General features: G+C 54.4%; 1 protein-coding gene across 1 annotated transcript; it reads right to left on the bottom strand.

Moving 5' to 3' along the window:
- Positions 1–120: 120 nt before the first annotated feature.
- On the bottom strand, positions 121–14,454 carry LOC133356755 (EF-hand and coiled-coil domain-containing protein 1-like). The gene is made up of 6 exons (XM_061574413.1): positions 12,223–14,454; positions 8,573–8,700; positions 6,797–6,944; positions 4,363–4,651; positions 2,600–2,758; positions 121–1,935 (listed from the first exon to the last, which is right to left on the bottom strand). Exons 1-6 carry the CDS (start codon positions 13,536–13,538, stop codon positions 1,663–1,665), a joined length of 2,313 nt encoding a protein of 770 aa, XP_061430397.1. The 5' UTR covers positions 13,539–14,454; the 3' UTR covers positions 121–1,662.
- Between the last annotated feature and the right edge of the window lie 3,052 nt (positions 14,455–17,506).

Genomic DNA, 17,506 nt, shown 5'->3' with positions numbered 1-17,506 from the left:
TCACCACTCCCTTGTCAGTTTCCCCCTCTCCTCCCCCCGCTGGACAAACGTGAGTCCACACGTCTCATCGGTTGATGGACCAAAACGCCAACACGTCGCTTTATTACACGGCGAGTGAGATCGGTGTCCGGTTGGTTATTAAATGGGACACCCCCAGTGCACTGGGACAATGCGCTGTGGGTTTCAAACGCTGCTGGCGCGCCTGGTCCACCGCTGCTCCTCCAAATAACCGCGAAACGCAGCAAGTGTTCGAATTCTGAGATTGTACAACCGAGCGATTAGAACCACGCGAGCCCACGTAACCCAACACGGCGAAGCAGTTTAATATCTTACACAAACCACCGTTCTGTGAGCCGTATCCTAATGCGTCGATAAAACAACAATGCAATGCCCTTTTCTGCGGTAAACATCAATGCTTGTCACCTGTTCATTGTCTGTAGCCAAACATTTCCTACCGAGACCACATCACCACAATCTTCAGCTTCTTGCACTGCCTCTCGGTCCAATCTTCAATGAACCTCAAGATCAATACTCGCCACGTTCAAGATTCTAACACGTTCAGGCTTGCACGACCAATATTATTCATGATAGCGTTTTTTTGTTATGTTATATCGAGTAAATGTGTCTTGAAGCCACCTCTACCCGAGATAGCCAATCGGTAAGGGCTGTCGCCGTGAACAGAAGGGGCCAATTCGTCACTACTTCAGCACCACCGGTTGTGTGCTGGAAAGCAAACTCACAGCAACTTTTACAAATTCAGTTAACGATGTTTCGCTGGTGATTACAAAAACCAGCATCATCAGCTGGAACAAATTGGCACGGTCTGTTCACGTGACAAACCTTACTCATTGGCTATGTCTGGTGGAGGTGGGTTTATGACATATTTACATTTACGTGCGCTAACCCAATTTTTACAAAACATCATGATTCAAGATTCTGCGTGGTGTTATCCCTTGCCTACATCTCCACTGCACTCTCGCAAACCAGGGTCCACGTGCTTGCCTGTCTGTTTCTACCTCTCCGCTATGTCCCTACCCGAGTATTTCACCATCTTCATAGGACACATCCCCACCCACCCCCTCATCCCACTTATTATTTTCGCGTGTTCCTCCACTCAATAATCACACGCCTCCTGTTGACACCCCCAGTCAACCTCGGCTCCAAGGACCGTGGCTCATTCTCTGATGCTGCTAATGCTTCTCCCTAGAGCCTGGAACTCCCTTCCCCTGGGCATCCATCGCGCGTTTGCAAGTGCTCTTCTGTGGCCGTCTGGAACGCTCTCCCATCCGATATTAGGAAGCCACTGGAGCGGTGCACTTTTAAATCGTCGTCCAGATTGACAAACTCATTTCTTTAGAACCGCTCTTTGCGTTTAGTTTGTTGTAGCCCCCCCCAATCTTCGATTAGCATGGTTGGCTACGTACGGCGCGAAAGAAGTTCAACATACATTGAAGAGGTTTATCAACATACATCCACACTGCTGACTCCATCCTCTGCTCCTCTCCCCCCCTGCCCCACCCGTTTAAGCCCAGGCTTGAGAACCTTCCTCTCCTCCTCTGCCCGTGATTTCAATCTGTCCTCATTGGCTACTAAAGCCCCCTCTCACTCCCCCCATAACCCTTCTCTCCCGAAGCTTCAGAGCGAGCGGGAGGAATATCGCCCTCAGCACGACAACAGCAAGGAGGACGAGGAGGAGGAGGAGGGAGCGGAGGAGCCGGCGGCGACGGCGGCTGTGGTGGGCGTCCTCCTCTGTCCCGGAGCGAGCGGCTCGAGGTGCACCGCACCGAGCGGGTCGCACGCCGACAGCCGCTGGTGCAGCGCGTCCAGCACGGCCGAGACGTCCTCCGGGCACGCGGCGTCGTCACGGCCGCCCGCGTCCCGGCACGACTCCAGCGTGTCCACCAGGATCTTGCCCAGCAGGTGCCTGGACGCGTTCTGTGTGGGGGAAACGCGCCAGGAGGGAGGTGAGCGTTAGTCGTTTCACCCGGGGGGCTTTCGTTTCTCAGTTCGGTGTTTTCCGCAACGCTGCGAGACCGGCTGGCTTGGGGTTGGGGGTTGTCAGCGTAAGCCCATTACCGCTAGAGACCAACTACTAAACAAAACTTGTTTTGTTTCACTAGATAAGGCCCGCTGAACTATATAGCTCTTTTTCAGAAGCGACCTGGAAATCACAAATGATAGCTGAACGAAGTGGCTAGTCCATCACGTGGAAATGTATAGCAGCCAAATACTCTAAACGCGTGTTTCTACATATGGAGGGAAAAACCAGAGGGCCCGGAGAAAAATCCACGCGACCATGGGCGGAGAGACACGCAAACATTAAATATACAAACAACAGGGATCGTCAGGGTCACGATCTAACCCGCGACCTCCTGTATACCAGATGAGGTAGTTAACATATCCTAGCCACCGTGATGATGATGATGAGAGAGAGAGACACGCCAACTCCTAATATACAACAGGCATCGTCAGGGTCGGAATCGACCCCACGACCTCCTGTATACCAGGCGAGGTAGTTAACATCTCCCCGTCACGGCGCCCGGCGGCGCGGCCGGGAGCCGGCTCGTGTCCACGCGACGATGGCGTTGCGCTCGGTCACCAGTGTCCCGAGGCGTCGCATCGCGTGCAGAACGTCGCCCATCTTCTCCTCCACCAGGGACAGCCGCACGCGCTCCGCCTCCAGGACCTGCAGCTCCGTCTGCAGCCTCCGGCCCTCCTCTCGCCGGGCGCGCAGCTCCGCCACGAGCCCTTCCCTCCACTGCGAGCAAACCGCGAGCGCATTCGGGGAATTTCTCGCCGCGCTCAAAGCGCAGGGATACGTCGCAATGGAATGCAACAACAACAACAACCGCCGTTCGCCACCAAGTGGCGGCGACGTCACCACCGCGCTTGTGCCAGGCTACGTGCGCTTTAAGGCCGCGTGAAACGCCGAACGCCCGCTGGCAGGAAGTCTTGCCATGGGTTGACTGGCAGATGCACCAACTGTCCTCCCCTACTGCGCTCCTCTCGTTGTTGTGAGCTTCGCTCCTCTGCCCTCTATTGTTGCTGGTGGGCGACTGCCTCCAACTGCCCGGCAGCGTCCTTCACGAGCCTCCTCCACAGAGGCCGATCTTGACACACTGGTACTGGTCACTGGCATGTCCACTCAGCTCCATGCGGGCTGCATGACCCATATGATGCGCTGTCTCTTTTACGCACACAGCCCGAGCAATAGTTTCACAGGAGGTGCCGGTGGTTTTGCCGTGCGTTGTCCCGCGAGATTACGCCCCCATTCACTCGGCCTCATCACCCACCCGTCCCAGTTACGCACAGCGCTATCCAACATACCACCGCGGCGCCCATACAGATGCAGAACAACGACTACAATTTCACATTCAGGTGGTCAAGCCAGATAACCGCGTCAGCAGCAGCAGTGGAGTGTATCGCCTTGACGTCTCCTTTGTATCTGTGGATCGGGCAACGCGTCGTTACACATTGTACGGTCCGTTCTGAATGACCACAGTCACACACATTTGTGCGTCAGGTATCCGCCATGGTGTGTGCTGATGTTGTTTAAGGGTGGACCATGAGCTTCGTGGAAGATCAAACCCAGAGATCTTCTGCGTTGGATCTTTCAGTGGCACAGTTGGCCCTTTTGTTTGGTTTTCGAGCACAAACAAAAGACAGCCGCCACTTTCATCATTATGTTCGTTGGACTTCTTTGCATCGTTACCTAGCCAACCGTGCTGATCGGAGGGCTGGTGATGGATATTTTTCCCAGCCACCCAGCTTTCTTTCCCACCCTACCAAAGCCGCATTCATGGAAATCGCCATACATCAGCACCCTCTCTGCGCTATTGAACTATAAAATGTTGCAAATTGTCCGTTATTGAGTCAAGTTATATTAAAAAGACGCGTACATAATTGTGTGTCTCCGATGGCATGTTGGGCACTTTTCGGCTCTTCTGTCCAGATATTTGTGGGTTACTGTATTTACCAAACCCAAACCAACAGCCCTGGTGTTATATATTTTGAATTGTGGATATCACAGAGCTACCACTGAAGTCCCTTGAAGTGATCTCTGGTCAAACACAGTAGAAGGCAGCAGTTTCCCACCCGCTCTGCACATGAATGTCTGTAATGTCCGTCGCATTGTAGTCTCTCCGACAGTCTCAGAGCTGGAATTTAGCCAAATTGAGTACGTAACTACATTTTCATGTTATTTTGTGTGTGTGTGTGTGCAGTCATCATTCTCACGCCACTTGAGAACCCGGGTTGAATCACAGTTCGACTGAAACCTGGATTCAAACCCAGGCCCTCTGAGGTCACCTCTCCCTGGCGGCGAGATTATTACCAGCGTCGATGTGGCCATCGAATCATCACCTGCTGTGCGTCGCCCTTCCGCCGTCGCACTTCCTGCTCCTCCTGCAGCTGAGCCGACAGCCTCTGCACCCTCCTCATCAGCTCCACCATCTCCGAGCCTCCGGCCGAGGACCCCTTAGGCGTTCCCTTCTTCCACCAGTCGCCGGGAAAGGCCTCCGGGCATCTCGCCGGACTCGCCTCCCAGCTCCCCGCGGCGATTTTCTCCCACGTCCTGCCGCCACCTTTCTCTCGGCTGCCCTCCGGGTCACTGAACGTCCGCACCAGCCGCTTGACCAGCCCCTTGCGGCATCTTGCGCAGAGACATCGACACAAATGTTGACTCGCGTCTCGTCGCAGCCACGGTGGATTCTTTTCGTTTCTTTCCCGTGCTCGTGTGGCGAGCGGGCGGTTGCAGCGGTCTAGCTGCGCTGCGCTGCAAACCTGGCCGCCACCGGGGTTCGATTCCCGCTCACGGATTATCTGAACTGGTCCTGGGGCCTCTCCCCAAGGTCGACTCAGCCGCAAATTAGTGCCTTTATGTGCGTACTGTATGTTGAACTTTTTTCGCACTGTACGTAGCCAACCGTGCTAATCGGTGTGTAAAATCGCCACGAGGGAGACAAAGACGGCCGAGGTTTGCCAAAATAATTGAGAGTACTGTAGTCACTAATTGGCACTTTTTTGGTTTACGTGACAAACCTTACTAATTGGCTGTGTCGGGTGGTGGCGGGTTTTAACGACACATTTATATATTTGCGCGATCTAACCCAAAAAAAAAACGATTATGGATACGCTTAGAGTGTTTGGCTGCGATAAATGTCCACCTGATAAGCCACTTCGTTATAATTTGCGGCCAGGTCGCTTCTGAAAAAGAGCTCAGTGGGCCTTACCTGGTAAACCTAACCCACCCCTATCCAAAATAAAACAAACTTTTATTATAAAATGTGTTCGCCTTTTGACGTTCTCTGGTCTGGCACTAGTGAGAGTAGGCCGTAAAGAAGGCTGCTGTCTGGTGTAGGCCAATCAGTTTCAAATACAATGTGCATGTTATTATAATCAGAGCATGTTTGTTTGCATGTTCACCACAAGTACGTGTGGTTAATGCGAACTTGATTCCTTGAAAAAGGTTTATATTTGGCATACGAACATCTTAACACCTGTTTTATTGCCAGAACGGGTAAATTTACAGTACAGGTTTTTTTTGGGGGGTTAGATCGCGTAAATATATAAATGTGTCGTTAAACCCGCCACCACCCGACACAGCCAACTAGTAAGGGTTGTCACGTAAACAGAACGTGGCCAATTCGTCACTAGTACAGCACACCGGTGTGTTGGAGAGCCAAGCCACCACATTTACAATCTGAGTACGACGTTTCGCCAGTAATTACAGCCAGCTTCATCAGACGACAGACAGATTTGTGGAGAAATCCTCTCGTTTCGTTCCTTAAATAGAGGGGTAGATGTGATGACATCACTTGTGAGCCCTTCACGTGCGAAGTGGGGGGGAGTGGATTAATGAATGCATATAACTAACTCTGGATATCCATTGCCGGTTAGGTTATTTATCCGGTAATCGACGCACATTATGTTTTATTGCCTAGAACGGGTTAAACCGATATTATTGTTTTAAACCTTTACTATGTCGCACGCGAAATTCCTCTTGCGTGTTACCAACAAGCAAACAACGGACGTTCCGCCCTGCACTGACCCCTGGTGGCACACCAGGTCCGCAGCTAGCGAACGACCACCCCACCGTGGTCACGTGTGGCAACCCACGAGTGGAGTGCTGGCCCGTTCCACGGACAACGTCCAGGCGACGAAACGCAAACTCAAGCTCCTGCCGAGATGCGGCGAGATGGGATGCGTCGCCGGCGATTTAGGCCGCAAGGCGCAACGCCGACCCGAATATAGAACCGCGACGATGCAGTGCGTTAAAGGCCGAATTGGTGGAATCCGCTCCGAATTGTCATCCACCTCAAACTGCTCTTTATTAAGTCATAACATGTTTTCGTTTATCATTATCTTCAACTTATTCCTCTTTGCTTAATTATATATTACGACACTTGTTAATCCAGGAAAGCCTCGTGTGCCGTTCCTGGCCTTCATAGGTGCTCGCTAATCAGCACTTGCCCCAGCAGTCTGTTAAGACTATATGGGGCATCTTTGTCTTTGTATGTTGAACTTCTTTCGCACCGTATGTAGCCAACCGTGCTAATGTGGAGGTGCGGGGGCTATCGACGTGTACCGATTCTGAAGCGCGCGAGACTTGAGCCGAATCACTCGTGTATTCATATGCGATACTGTACGTACGTACGTCGAATTTCTTTCCCACCGTACGTATCCAACCCGCACCGCCGGTGAAGCCTGCACAAGCCACTCCCGCGTGGCCCCCATCCAGCAGCGGACTGACTAAAGAGAGGAGCCTCCCCCCCCCGTCCCCCCGACACCCACGCACCCGTAGGGACAGCATTCGGGCGGCAGCGTCGGCCGCTTGCCGGGCAGCGGGAAGCCGGCCTCGGCACGAGGCCCGCATCTCCACGCGTCCACGGCCTCGCCGGGCGCCTCCTGGCCCTCCACGGCACGGAGGAGAAGACGTTCCTCGCCTGCAGACAGACGAGCCGGGGGCAGTGGGCAATGCCGGATTAATTATCGTAGCAGCTACTAGACATGTACTACACATGTAGAGGAATAAGTTGAAGCTATCAATTCCGGTTCAGTGATTCTGCACTTGCTCTATTACTGTAGTACTATACCACCTTTAACTTTTACGAACGACTGGGTGATTAAGGTTAGCGATTTGTCGTATTATCTGGCTGTATAGCAAATGAAAAAATACAATTACTTTGCTATGCAAGTAAATGTTTTTTGTGTTTTATTTATTTATTTAGGGCTGCTTTATAATATGTTATTTTACCAGGTAAGGCCCACTGAGCTCTCTAGCTCTTTTTTAAGAAGCGACCCAGCCGCAAATGATAGTTCAACGAGAAGCGGCTTAACACGTGGCAATTTATAGCAGTCAAATAATCTCTAAACGCACGTTGATTATAAATCTGGAGGAGAAAAATCCACGCGACCACGGGGAGAACACGCAAACTCCAAATATACAGCAGGCGCCAGGGTTGGGATTGAACCCATGAACTCCTGTATACCAGGCGAGGTAGTCAACATCTTGCCACCGTGGTGCAGGCAGCCCTGCGATTTGCCTGCTCACGTCACTCTTGGTGGCAGAATGACCTTCACTATTGTATGTGTGCACGTGGAACTTATTTCGCACCGTACGTAGCCAACCGTGCGCGTGGGGAGGTGCGAGAAGCACTACGGGGGGCTCTGGAGCAGCGGTTGCCACTGCGTTTATCGCGATCCACGGGTGCACTGTCAAAAGATTGCTCATGGATCTCAGGACAAATCAGAACACAAACACCAACAGCAACAATGGCCGTTCGCCACTAAATTGCCTGTGACGTCGCTGCAGCGCCCATGCCAGGCTAGGTGCACTTTGAGGCCACGTGAAGTGTTGAAGGCTCTCTCTGCTGGTAAGCAGGTCACGGGACAGACCCAGGTGCCATGGGTTGACTAATTGAAATGACTGGCAGATGCACCAGCTGTGATCCCATAACTGTTCCAACACCGCTGTATAAGCAACTCGGCAATCCTCGCTAAGGCTGGTGGGAAGTAAACAAATCCCCGACTTGAGAATTCCTACATTAAAACAAAGTAACTTCTCCCAACATATATGTGGCGCTTGTACTTGGTGTCTAGAGCACAATAATCGTACTGGGCTAAACTCATCCAGTGATTGCTGGGTCATTGCTCTCTGGCGGTGGATCGCGACACCCCTTGAATTCCACCAGTAACGGACCACAGTACGTGGGTTCCAAAGTACAGATATTGGTCCTCGGTGCCCTGGTGGCAGTTAAGCCCATCGAACCCCAACTCTGCACGGGCCCCCTCTGACGTTGTCCATCCGATCGCACCTCCCGAATTAGCACGGTTTGGCTACGTACGGGGCGAAATAAACCCACCGTCGGAAATCATCTCTCTTTGGACTGGAAGAATCCGATGAGCCATGAAGCTCTATTGTTTTTGCCCAATGGAATAAATGCATACACGCAGGGCACCTTCTCCCCTTCGGTCATGCTCCTCGTGGCTTTGATCTCGTAAAATCATCGCCGCACTGCGGCGCAACCAAGACGCGCCACCACCACTGCCGCCGCGACTGCCCGGCGTGCACCTTGCGACGTGGGCGAGGCAGCGCCGCCCGTGGGCGAGCGGCGTCTGGGCGACGGGAGAGAGGCGCACGAGAAGCTCCTGTCGCGCTCCGCCGCCGGGGAGTGCTGGACGCGATGATGCGCCTGGTGCCTGCAAACCCACGCCATCGCAAAGTCAAAGATGCCCCGTGCCCCCACACACACACACTCCGGTAGAGCCTTTGACAGATTGATGGGGCGGTGGGACTGGGGGGGGGCAAGTGTCGTCAGCGGTAGCAGCGACCTACGAAGGCCGGCACGGCACACACCGGTCCGTGTGTGCCGCACCACCACCACATTCGCACGGTTGGCTACGTACGGTGAGAAAGAAGCTCACCATACAAAGACCCCTGTATAGCCTGAACAGACTGTTGGGCCAAGCGCTGATTTGCGAGCACCTATGAAGGCCAGGAACGGCACGCGAGAGGGTGGGTGGCCAGCGCCACAGATGAAAGCTCAACGAAGTGGCTTGTGTCACGTGGACATTTCTAGCAACCAAAATACTCTAAACGCGTGATGTTGATTCTAAATGTGGAGGAGAAAAAACAGAAGACCCGGAGAAGAATCCACGTGACCACGGGCGGAGAGAGACACACAAACTCCAAATATACAACAGGCATCGTCAGGGTCGGGATCGAACCCACGACCTTTGTTTCAATTTCTAGATTTCGTACTGAACTTGGTCCACAAAGTGTTTAACGTGGGTGGCTGCTGCTCCAAAGTTTTGGAACCAAGTGGCGGTGTCTTCTCTGGGGATCGCCACTCTGCCATCACTGTACTCTTTTAAACAGACATTGTTGAGGTCGAAACAATTCAAATGTACGTAAGATCGCTTAGTTTAAATTTTTTTACATTTAAGCTATTTTGTATCTTGTTTATTAACTCTTCCGGCCGTGTCGATCTGCTGGCCGAGTCACACTTGAAAACAGGACTGTGTGTAGCCTAACGGGTTATTCGCTCGGGCAATGCACTTCTCAAATGGATGACTCCCTGCATGCCAGGCGAGGTAGCTAACATCTCGCCACTGCCGTGCGAACCCCGAGCCAGGGAGAGAGCGAGAGAGAATCATCGTCATCTCGCCACGCGGCATGCAAAGCTCCTGTCCGCTGTCTCCGCGTTCAAGCCAAGTGCGGAAATTCCACATTTCCACATTTGCTTACTGCCCAATTTTTTGTTGTAAAGTTCAGTTTAACGAGGCCAAGTAACTCAAGAGACGAGCATCGTCTCATTTGCGAGAGCGACTCGGGGCGATCGACTGCTGGATGAGAGCTTCCCCACCACCCCATGCAGACTCGCTGTGAATATTTGACCATACTTCACCACGCAGGTCAGTACAGGTCGGTGAAGCTTGTTGGGGCTGCAGAGAGCACAAGAATATTCGTGGATGTTTTGCCGCACTGCCCTCTGCTGCACGCGACAGCGCCCTGTGACTGCACCGTCCGTTGCGCCCGTTGTTGGCCCATCCGATCACTATCCAGCCTCAACCACCGCTTAGCTTTTGAGATCTGGCGAGATTTCATCTCGGGAATTACCACCACCACCACCCAACAACAAGAGCAACAAACAAGACGGCTGTTCCAACAACATCACAAACTCGCGGCAGTCGCCGGTGTGAAACAAAACAAAGATCCCCCATGTAGCCTAAACAGACTGTTGGGGCAAGTGCTGTTAGCGAGCACCTATGCAGGCCGGCACGGCACACGAGGGGGTGGGTGGCCAGCACCACACACGGCCGCCTTTGTCCACCTAGTTGCGATGTTTACACACCGCACTGGGTACTAATTTGAGGTTGAGTCGACCTAGCGGAGTCCCAAAACCGATTTAGCCAATCGTCACCGGTGTTGGCCGTGAGCGGGAATCGAACTCGGGTCGCCGGGTTCGTGAGCGCGGCGCTCACCGCTCTCCACGCATCTCGCCGCTGTGACCGGTGTGAAAATAACCCACACAACACCCGCTGGGTGAAACGACTTCTCATTTGCATGAGAGAACATTGCATTCTCTTGCCTTTGACGTTCGTGGCCACGGCGTGATGCGGCTGCTTTGTCTTTTGTTGTGCTCCCCCCACCATCACCCTCCTGTTTCAAAAGCGCCCAATGTTTGAATGTTTGACCCGCCTGCGTCTCCTCTCTCTCTGTCTCTTCTCTCTCCGACCCCATTGTGCTGGCATCTGCCCCGGGCGAGCGAGTGAGAGCCCAGCTGCTGCTCTATAGCGACACAGCTATCCGCGTGCCCCCCCCCCCCCCCGTATTCTCGCCATCCTCTCCCTGCCCCCCAACTCCGTGAAAGGATTTCGACATCTCCTCCTCCTCCCCCCACCCACCACACCCACATCCACCACATTCACACCCACCCACCCACACCCACCCACCCACACCCACCTACACCCACCACACCCACCACCCACACCCACCACACCATGCCTTCACACTCACTTTGAATTGAAAATCGGACGTTCCCTTGGTCGACACGAAACACACAAACACACACACACACAAAAAAACGCACACGCACAAACACACACACACACAAAAACACACACACAAACACACACAACAACAACAATAAGTTCGCGTCTCTCTGTTCCATTCAAAAGCAGCGCCAGGCGATGCGCATCTCGTTGGCCAGTGGTGGACATTCCACGTTCCTATGGCGGCGGTCAGGCTCGGGATGGGAGGGCAACGAGTGTTGACAGTTGAACGAATTTTAAAATAAATTTTCGAGATTCCAGGAAAATTTGGTGACGATTGCCTCAGGCTCATGGAGACAAACGAAAGCACCCGAATCATTGATGATCGGTTCCACGAGGCCGCGGTGAACCTCATCGAGATCGAGCCTCTTAGCATGCGCTCTCCTTCACGCACTTTACATGTCCGTCAGGCACGTGTACTGTCCTTCGTACATCTGTAGCAGTTCTCCGCACACACATACATCAGCATTCAGACACCTGTTCTACCCTTCACACACAGCTGCGGCACCCATCACACACCTGTTGCACCCTCACACACCTGCAGTACCTATTACACTCCAGCAGCACTCATCACACACCTGTAGCACCCATAACACACATGCAGGAGCCTTCACAAACACCTACAGCACCCATCATGACACACACCTGCAGCACCCATAACACCTGTTACTCCCACCACCACTCACCTGTTCCATCACACACCTGCAGCACCCATAACACACCTGTTACTCCCACCACCACAAACCTGTTCCATGACACACACTTGCAGCACCCATCAAACACCTGTTACTCCCACCACCACTCACCTGTTCCATCACACATCTGCAGCACCCATCAAACACCACACCTGTTACACTCATCACACACCACGCCTGTCACACCCATCACACACCACACCCGCTCCACCCATCACACACCACACCTGTCACACCCATCACACACCACGCCTGTCACACCCACCACACACCACGCCTGTCACACCCATCACACACCACTCCTGCTCCACCCATCATACACCACGCCTGCTCCATCCATCACACACGTGTCACACCCATCACACACCGCACCTGTCACACCCATCACACACCACACGTGTCACACCCATCACACACCACACCTGTCACACCCATCACACACCACACGTGTCACACCCATCACACACCGCACCTGCTCCAGAGCGCCTCGAGCTGCAGCACGCGCGCGAGCCCCTTGGCGAGGAGGCGCCGCGCCTCGCGCACCCTCCTCGCCGTCTCCAGCTGCGCGTGCACGAGCGCGCGCTCCCTGTGCACCGCGTGCCGCAGAGCCGCCTGCAGGTGAGGGTCCAGGTGAGGGTCAAGGTTAGGGTCAAGGTGAGGGTCAAGGTGAGGGCCCAGGTGAGAGTCCATGTGAGAACCTGTGTGAGAGTCAAGGTGAGGGTCCAGGTGAGAGTCCAGGTGAGAGTCCAGGTGAGGTCCCAGGTGAGAGTCCAGGTGAGAGTCTAGGTGAGTGCCCAGGTGAGAGCCCAGGTGAGAGTCCAGGTGAGGTCCCATGTGAGTGCCCAGGTGAGAGTCCGGGTGAGAACCCGGGTGAGAGCCCAGGGTGGAGCCGGAGGGCTCCTGGAGGCGCCTCTTGCGCAGCGCCACGTTGAGCGCCAGGCAGCGCGCGTCGCTGCTCTGCAGCGCCACTCTCAGGTCCTCCACCAGCTCCCTGAGGCTCGCGTTCTCGTCCTCCGCGAGATGCGTCCACTCCTCCGACCCCTCCGTGGACCCCCCGTCCGTCTCGCCGTGGCCACGGGGAGGGGAAGCCGCGCAGCCTCCGTCGCCGCCGCCGCTGCTGCCGCTGCTGCTGCTACTACCGCTGCTGCTACTGCTGCTGCTGGACGTGTTCCTCGACATCGTCATCTTTGTCGTCGTCGCAGCCCTCCTCCTCCTCACAGGGTCTCGCACCCTGATCTGAGCTTCGATGAGCTCGTTCTCCTCGCCCACGGGCATGCGCTCCCCGGGGCCAGGTGGACGCTGGGCGCAGGAGAAGTGGTCGCACAGCCTGGCGTGGAACTGTCTGAAGGTCAACCTCTGGGGGAGGTCCTTCAGGAGACGGATGCTGCTACCGCCACCTCCTCCATCATCATAGTCACTCTCGTCGTCGTCGTCACCGCCACCACGTGCGCGTTCGTCCGTGAGGCCCAAGACGTCGCACAGTGCCCTGAAGTCGTCTGCGGGCAGGGTGCCCACTCCGGGGTAGTCCAGGTGGTGGAACACCTCCTGGAGGTACTGGTCGAGGCCGGTGGCCAGCACCGCGATTTCGTTCTCGGCCCCGCGGTCGTGGCCAAAGTGCGCGGCGAGGGCGCTCACCACCCAGTGGGTGCGCGGCGCGGGGCGAAGGGCCCCCGCGAGGCCGCGAGCCGGCCCCCTGGTTGGGCCGCCGGCGACGTCTTCTGCGAGGGACCTGGTCGTGCGTCTCGTTGGGCCACTGCTGAGGTCGCCGGTTGTGCCGGGGTTCGACATCGCCGAGCTGGGGGTGATGGAGTGGCGGGTGGAGGAGCAGAGATGGTGGTGGTGGTGGGGGTGAGGGTGGTGGGGGGTAAGAGGCTGGACGAGGATCAAGAAGAAGGGCAGAAGAGGCGCAAGACGGTGGCAGTGGAAGAGGGTCGATGTGGAGTCGATGGCGAGAGAGAGTCGATGACTCGAGGGTGGCCGCGCCACGACTCCACAGCAGAGACACGGCGGAGATCAGAGAGACACGGCAGACAGACACACGACAAACACACAGTGAGACAGCGAGGGCTAGAGAGACAGAGCATGCAGACAGACACGGCAGAGATACAGCAGATTCTAGCGAGACAGCAGGGACTAGAAAGCCACAGCAGAGGTTACAGAGACGCAATAGACAGACACATCATAGACATGAGCGAGACAGCAGAGAGACACAGCGTGCGGCCAGACACGGCAGAGGCGCACAGCAATTAGACTAGAAACACAGCAGACATGTGACAGAGGCACAGCACAGAGACAGCTGTAGTGGGACGCAGCAAAGACTCGAAACACCGCAGAGAGACGCCAAGACGCAGCAAAGTGATCGGAGGCTTCAGCAGACGGACGAGAAACGGGGTGGAGAGGCGAGCGAGGAACGGCGAAGGGACGCGGCAGAGACCGAGAGACACGGCAGCGAGACGTAACCACGCCGCGCGGACCCCCCCCCCCCCTCCCCAGAGCCCGGCTCTGCGAGTCTCCCTGTCCCCAGCGTCTCGCCACCAGCACCCGCCAGAGGAGACCTCGACTCCGTCTCAACTCCCGGGAGAACTCCGCGAAGCCTCCCTCCCTCCTTCTCTCTCTCTCTCCCCGCGGCTCTCCTTTGGGACTCGGGTCCGAGGAGCGGCTGATGATGGATGGAGCGTGAGAAGTGAGAGAGATGACGACCACGATGATGATGCTGGAGGACGTTTGGTGGTGGATGCTAGCCGGGGGAGGAGTCACGTGGGAGGGGGGGGGGGTCTCTCGCACGGGAAGAGATGCGGTGGGGGGTAGTGCGGGAATGGAGTTGGTGGTGGTGGTGGGAGTCTCGGTCTTGTAAGATTGAGTGTTCGAGAGAGGCGGCAGACAATGGAGGCACGGAGAGACGCGGACGTCCAATGGAGAGGCGGAGTGTACAAGAGAGACGCAATCTGCATTCGAAGTTTCCAAGCGTCGCCCCGTAAGTCAAGCGACGCTCGTCTCCGTTCTTCTGGTGGCGATTTCAAATGCCTCTAAGCAACAAGGGGCCCGAGTGGTGGCGCAGTGGTTAGCGCACTCCGCTGCGAACCTGCCTCGCACCGAACAGCGACGTGAAATGTGGGTCAAACAGTCACCCCCATGGCCCAACGGAATGGAGAGAGACGCTCATCCAGCAGTGGAGGATTGACGGTGGGGTTATGAATTTAGTATTACAAGACGTATTATTTTTAAAGCTCTTAAACCGGGGAATCCTCGCTGAATCGGAATCCTATTGTTCAGTAGGATCATCTGCAGCATGGGGACGTTTGAGCCACAATTCCACGTTGTCGAGTGTTGGGCTTGGCGTGCCAGGAGAGCCCGGGGGGGGGGGGGGGGGGAGCCGGCGACACTCCTCCACACACGACGCACGAGGCGAAGACTCTGGGAGCTTCACGGAGCCATCGCTGTGCTGCCATCTGCTGGTCACCCGTGACCGGCGGTGGTCAGTTGGGACAGGACTCTCAAACAATGTACATTCGATGTAAAGCTTTCGTGACTGCAGGGATTCATCTTCTTGGTTCTTTCGGTAAAGTCACGTAGAAGGGAAATAATCAAATAATAAAAATAAAACAATAAAATACAATTCTCACGACGTTTCGGCCACAACGCAAGCAGCCGTCCTCAGGTGAAGAACAGGTCCGCAGAGTAAGATATCACAGAACTACCTCTGAGATTCCTTCAAGTGACCTCTTAGCCACACGAGGAGGCGTGGCACTTTTCTAAAAAAACAAAGACCCCCCCCCCCCCCCGTGTAGCCCTAACAGACTGTTGGGGCAAGTGCTGTTAACGAGCACCTAATGAAGGCCGGAACGGCACACGAGGGGGTGGGTGACCAGCCTCACGCCCGGTCGCCTTTGTCTCCCCAGTGGCGATGTTTACACACCGCACGAGGTACTCATTTGAGGCTGAGTCGACCTAGGAGAGGAGGCCCACGACCGGTTCAAGTAATCTTCACCGGTGTTGGCCGTGAGCGGGAATCCAACCCGGGTCACCGGGTTCGTAGCGCAGCGTAGGCGCTAACCACTACACCACCGCTCCCCACTTTTGCACACGCCCTGCTGGGGGCATAGACATTCCCATCGCCCAACAGCCACCCTGACATTGAAACATCCCCAGAGTTGGAATTTTGCCAAGTAAAGTGTAAAATAAAAACAAGGCTCGCGTTGTTTTATTGTGTGCGGTCATTGGTGACTGGGGATTGACCATCAACTTGATGTCCCCAGTTTAATCGCGGCTGGTTGACACCTGGAAGCTAGTGCGAGGGCCTGTAGCATGATGTGATAAAGGGGCCCTAAAAAAATACATAAATATCAAAAGACAAATGTTTAACTTGCATAGTGAAGTAATTGTATTCTTTCATTTGCTAGACAGCCAGATAATACGACACATCGCTAACCTTAAACACCCAGTCGTTCATAACAGTCGAAGGCGATATAGTACTATAGTAAGAGCAAGTGCAGAATCACTGAACCGGAATTGATAGCTTGAAAGCATTTAGCGCGGGGCCCTTGAAAGTGCTGCTTTCGGCCCTTGAAAGAGCTGCTTTCGATTAAATAGATCGCTACATTGACACGTGTTGGGAAGTCGACTTAAAAGCCGGTGGTTGTGTGCCGACCCCTTACACAATCCACAGCCTTGTGCCGTTTATTGATAAAATTCTTGGGAATTTTATTTTTCGTTATTTTCTTCGATTTGCAAAATCAATTATTGGCTTTTGAACATTCACGTTGCTCTTTAGTGAAAGAGTGAACTTAACAAAAACAAACACCACAATGTAATTCCTACCTTATGGTGAACGATTGCTTTCATATTCAGTACAAAACCTTCGACTTTTTTTGAGATCCCAATGTATATATATTTAACTTGATGTCCTCTCCCCCCTGCTTTAGTACAACGCTGTGTTCTTACTGCGTCGCGTTCTCGCCTTGGCGAATTCACAAATGCTCACTGGCGACGACACTGTTTCTTGCACAGGGATGCTGCTTTTCATCTTTCTCGACAATAATTTCCGAAACGCCTCCTGCCGAGGCTTGGCTCGCAGTTTAGAATGTCGGGCATAAGGCACTGCCACTGGTATACACGCTACATGCATTAACGTGTCCTATATGATGCCAATGAGGAAAAACAAACAAGTCATGGGAAGACAACAACGCTGGATGGGTGTGGCTTGCGCAGCGTAATTCGCCGAACATCGTTTTGTGGAATAATCCGTCTAAAATGAAGCGCTGGGAATATCCCCCCCGTCTGCTTCGCCGTGAAATTTGACTGCGCAGTGGCACGGGGAGTTACGTGCAGCACTGCTAAATGCCGTGTAACTCCTCGCTTTGACTTGTGTGTGCGTTTCAGTGTTCACAACAGGACGCGACGATAATTCTGTTGTCTTTTTTCTTCTTCTTTTCCCACGACACGTCTTTCTAAAACCATCAGTGTTGTCAATCCACAGCTGGATGACGGGCAGTGTCCCACGGGGGCTGTTTGACCGTGGCACTTCGACACTCTGGCCAACGGCGGGTTGGTAAGAGAGTGTTGGGCCCAGGACCGGCTCGGATATCGTTCACCACCGATGGTGGCAGCCACGGCTGGGCATCGAACTCGGGTCGCCGGGGTCCGTGGAGCAACTCGTGAACCGCTGAGCGACTGCTGCAAGGTCGCGAATCGACCAATCGGCGAGAGAGGAGCATTTAATGGGCACAGAAACAAAAGCAACAGCCGGAATATTTAAC

The sequence above is a fragment of the Lethenteron reissneri genome, chromosome 55, assembly GCF_015708825.2.
Source record: "Lethenteron reissneri isolate LAM-NWPU_2019-01 chromosome 55, ASM1570882v1, whole genome shotgun sequence".
Classification (NCBI taxonomy): domain Eukaryota; kingdom Metazoa; phylum Chordata; class Hyperoartia; order Petromyzontiformes; family Petromyzontidae; genus Lethenteron; species Lethenteron reissneri.
This window is presented reverse-complemented; position numbering and strand designations above follow the sequence as displayed.

Excerpts from the sequence above, each read along its gene's own strand:
- LOC133356755 (XM_061574413.1), bottom strand. The coding sequence starts at position 13,538 with ATGTCGAACCCCGGCACAACCGGCGACCTCAGCAGTGGCCCAACGAGA. Across the intron at positions 6,945-8,572 it reads TGCCTCGCCCACGTCGCAAG|GCGAGGAACGTCTTCTCCTC; the intron begins GTGCACGCCGGG and ends GTCTGTCTGCAG. Across the intron at positions 2,759-4,362 it reads GGAAGGGCGACGCACAGCAG|TGGAGGGAAGGGCTCGTGGC; the intron begins GTGATGATTCGA and ends GTTTGCTCGCAG.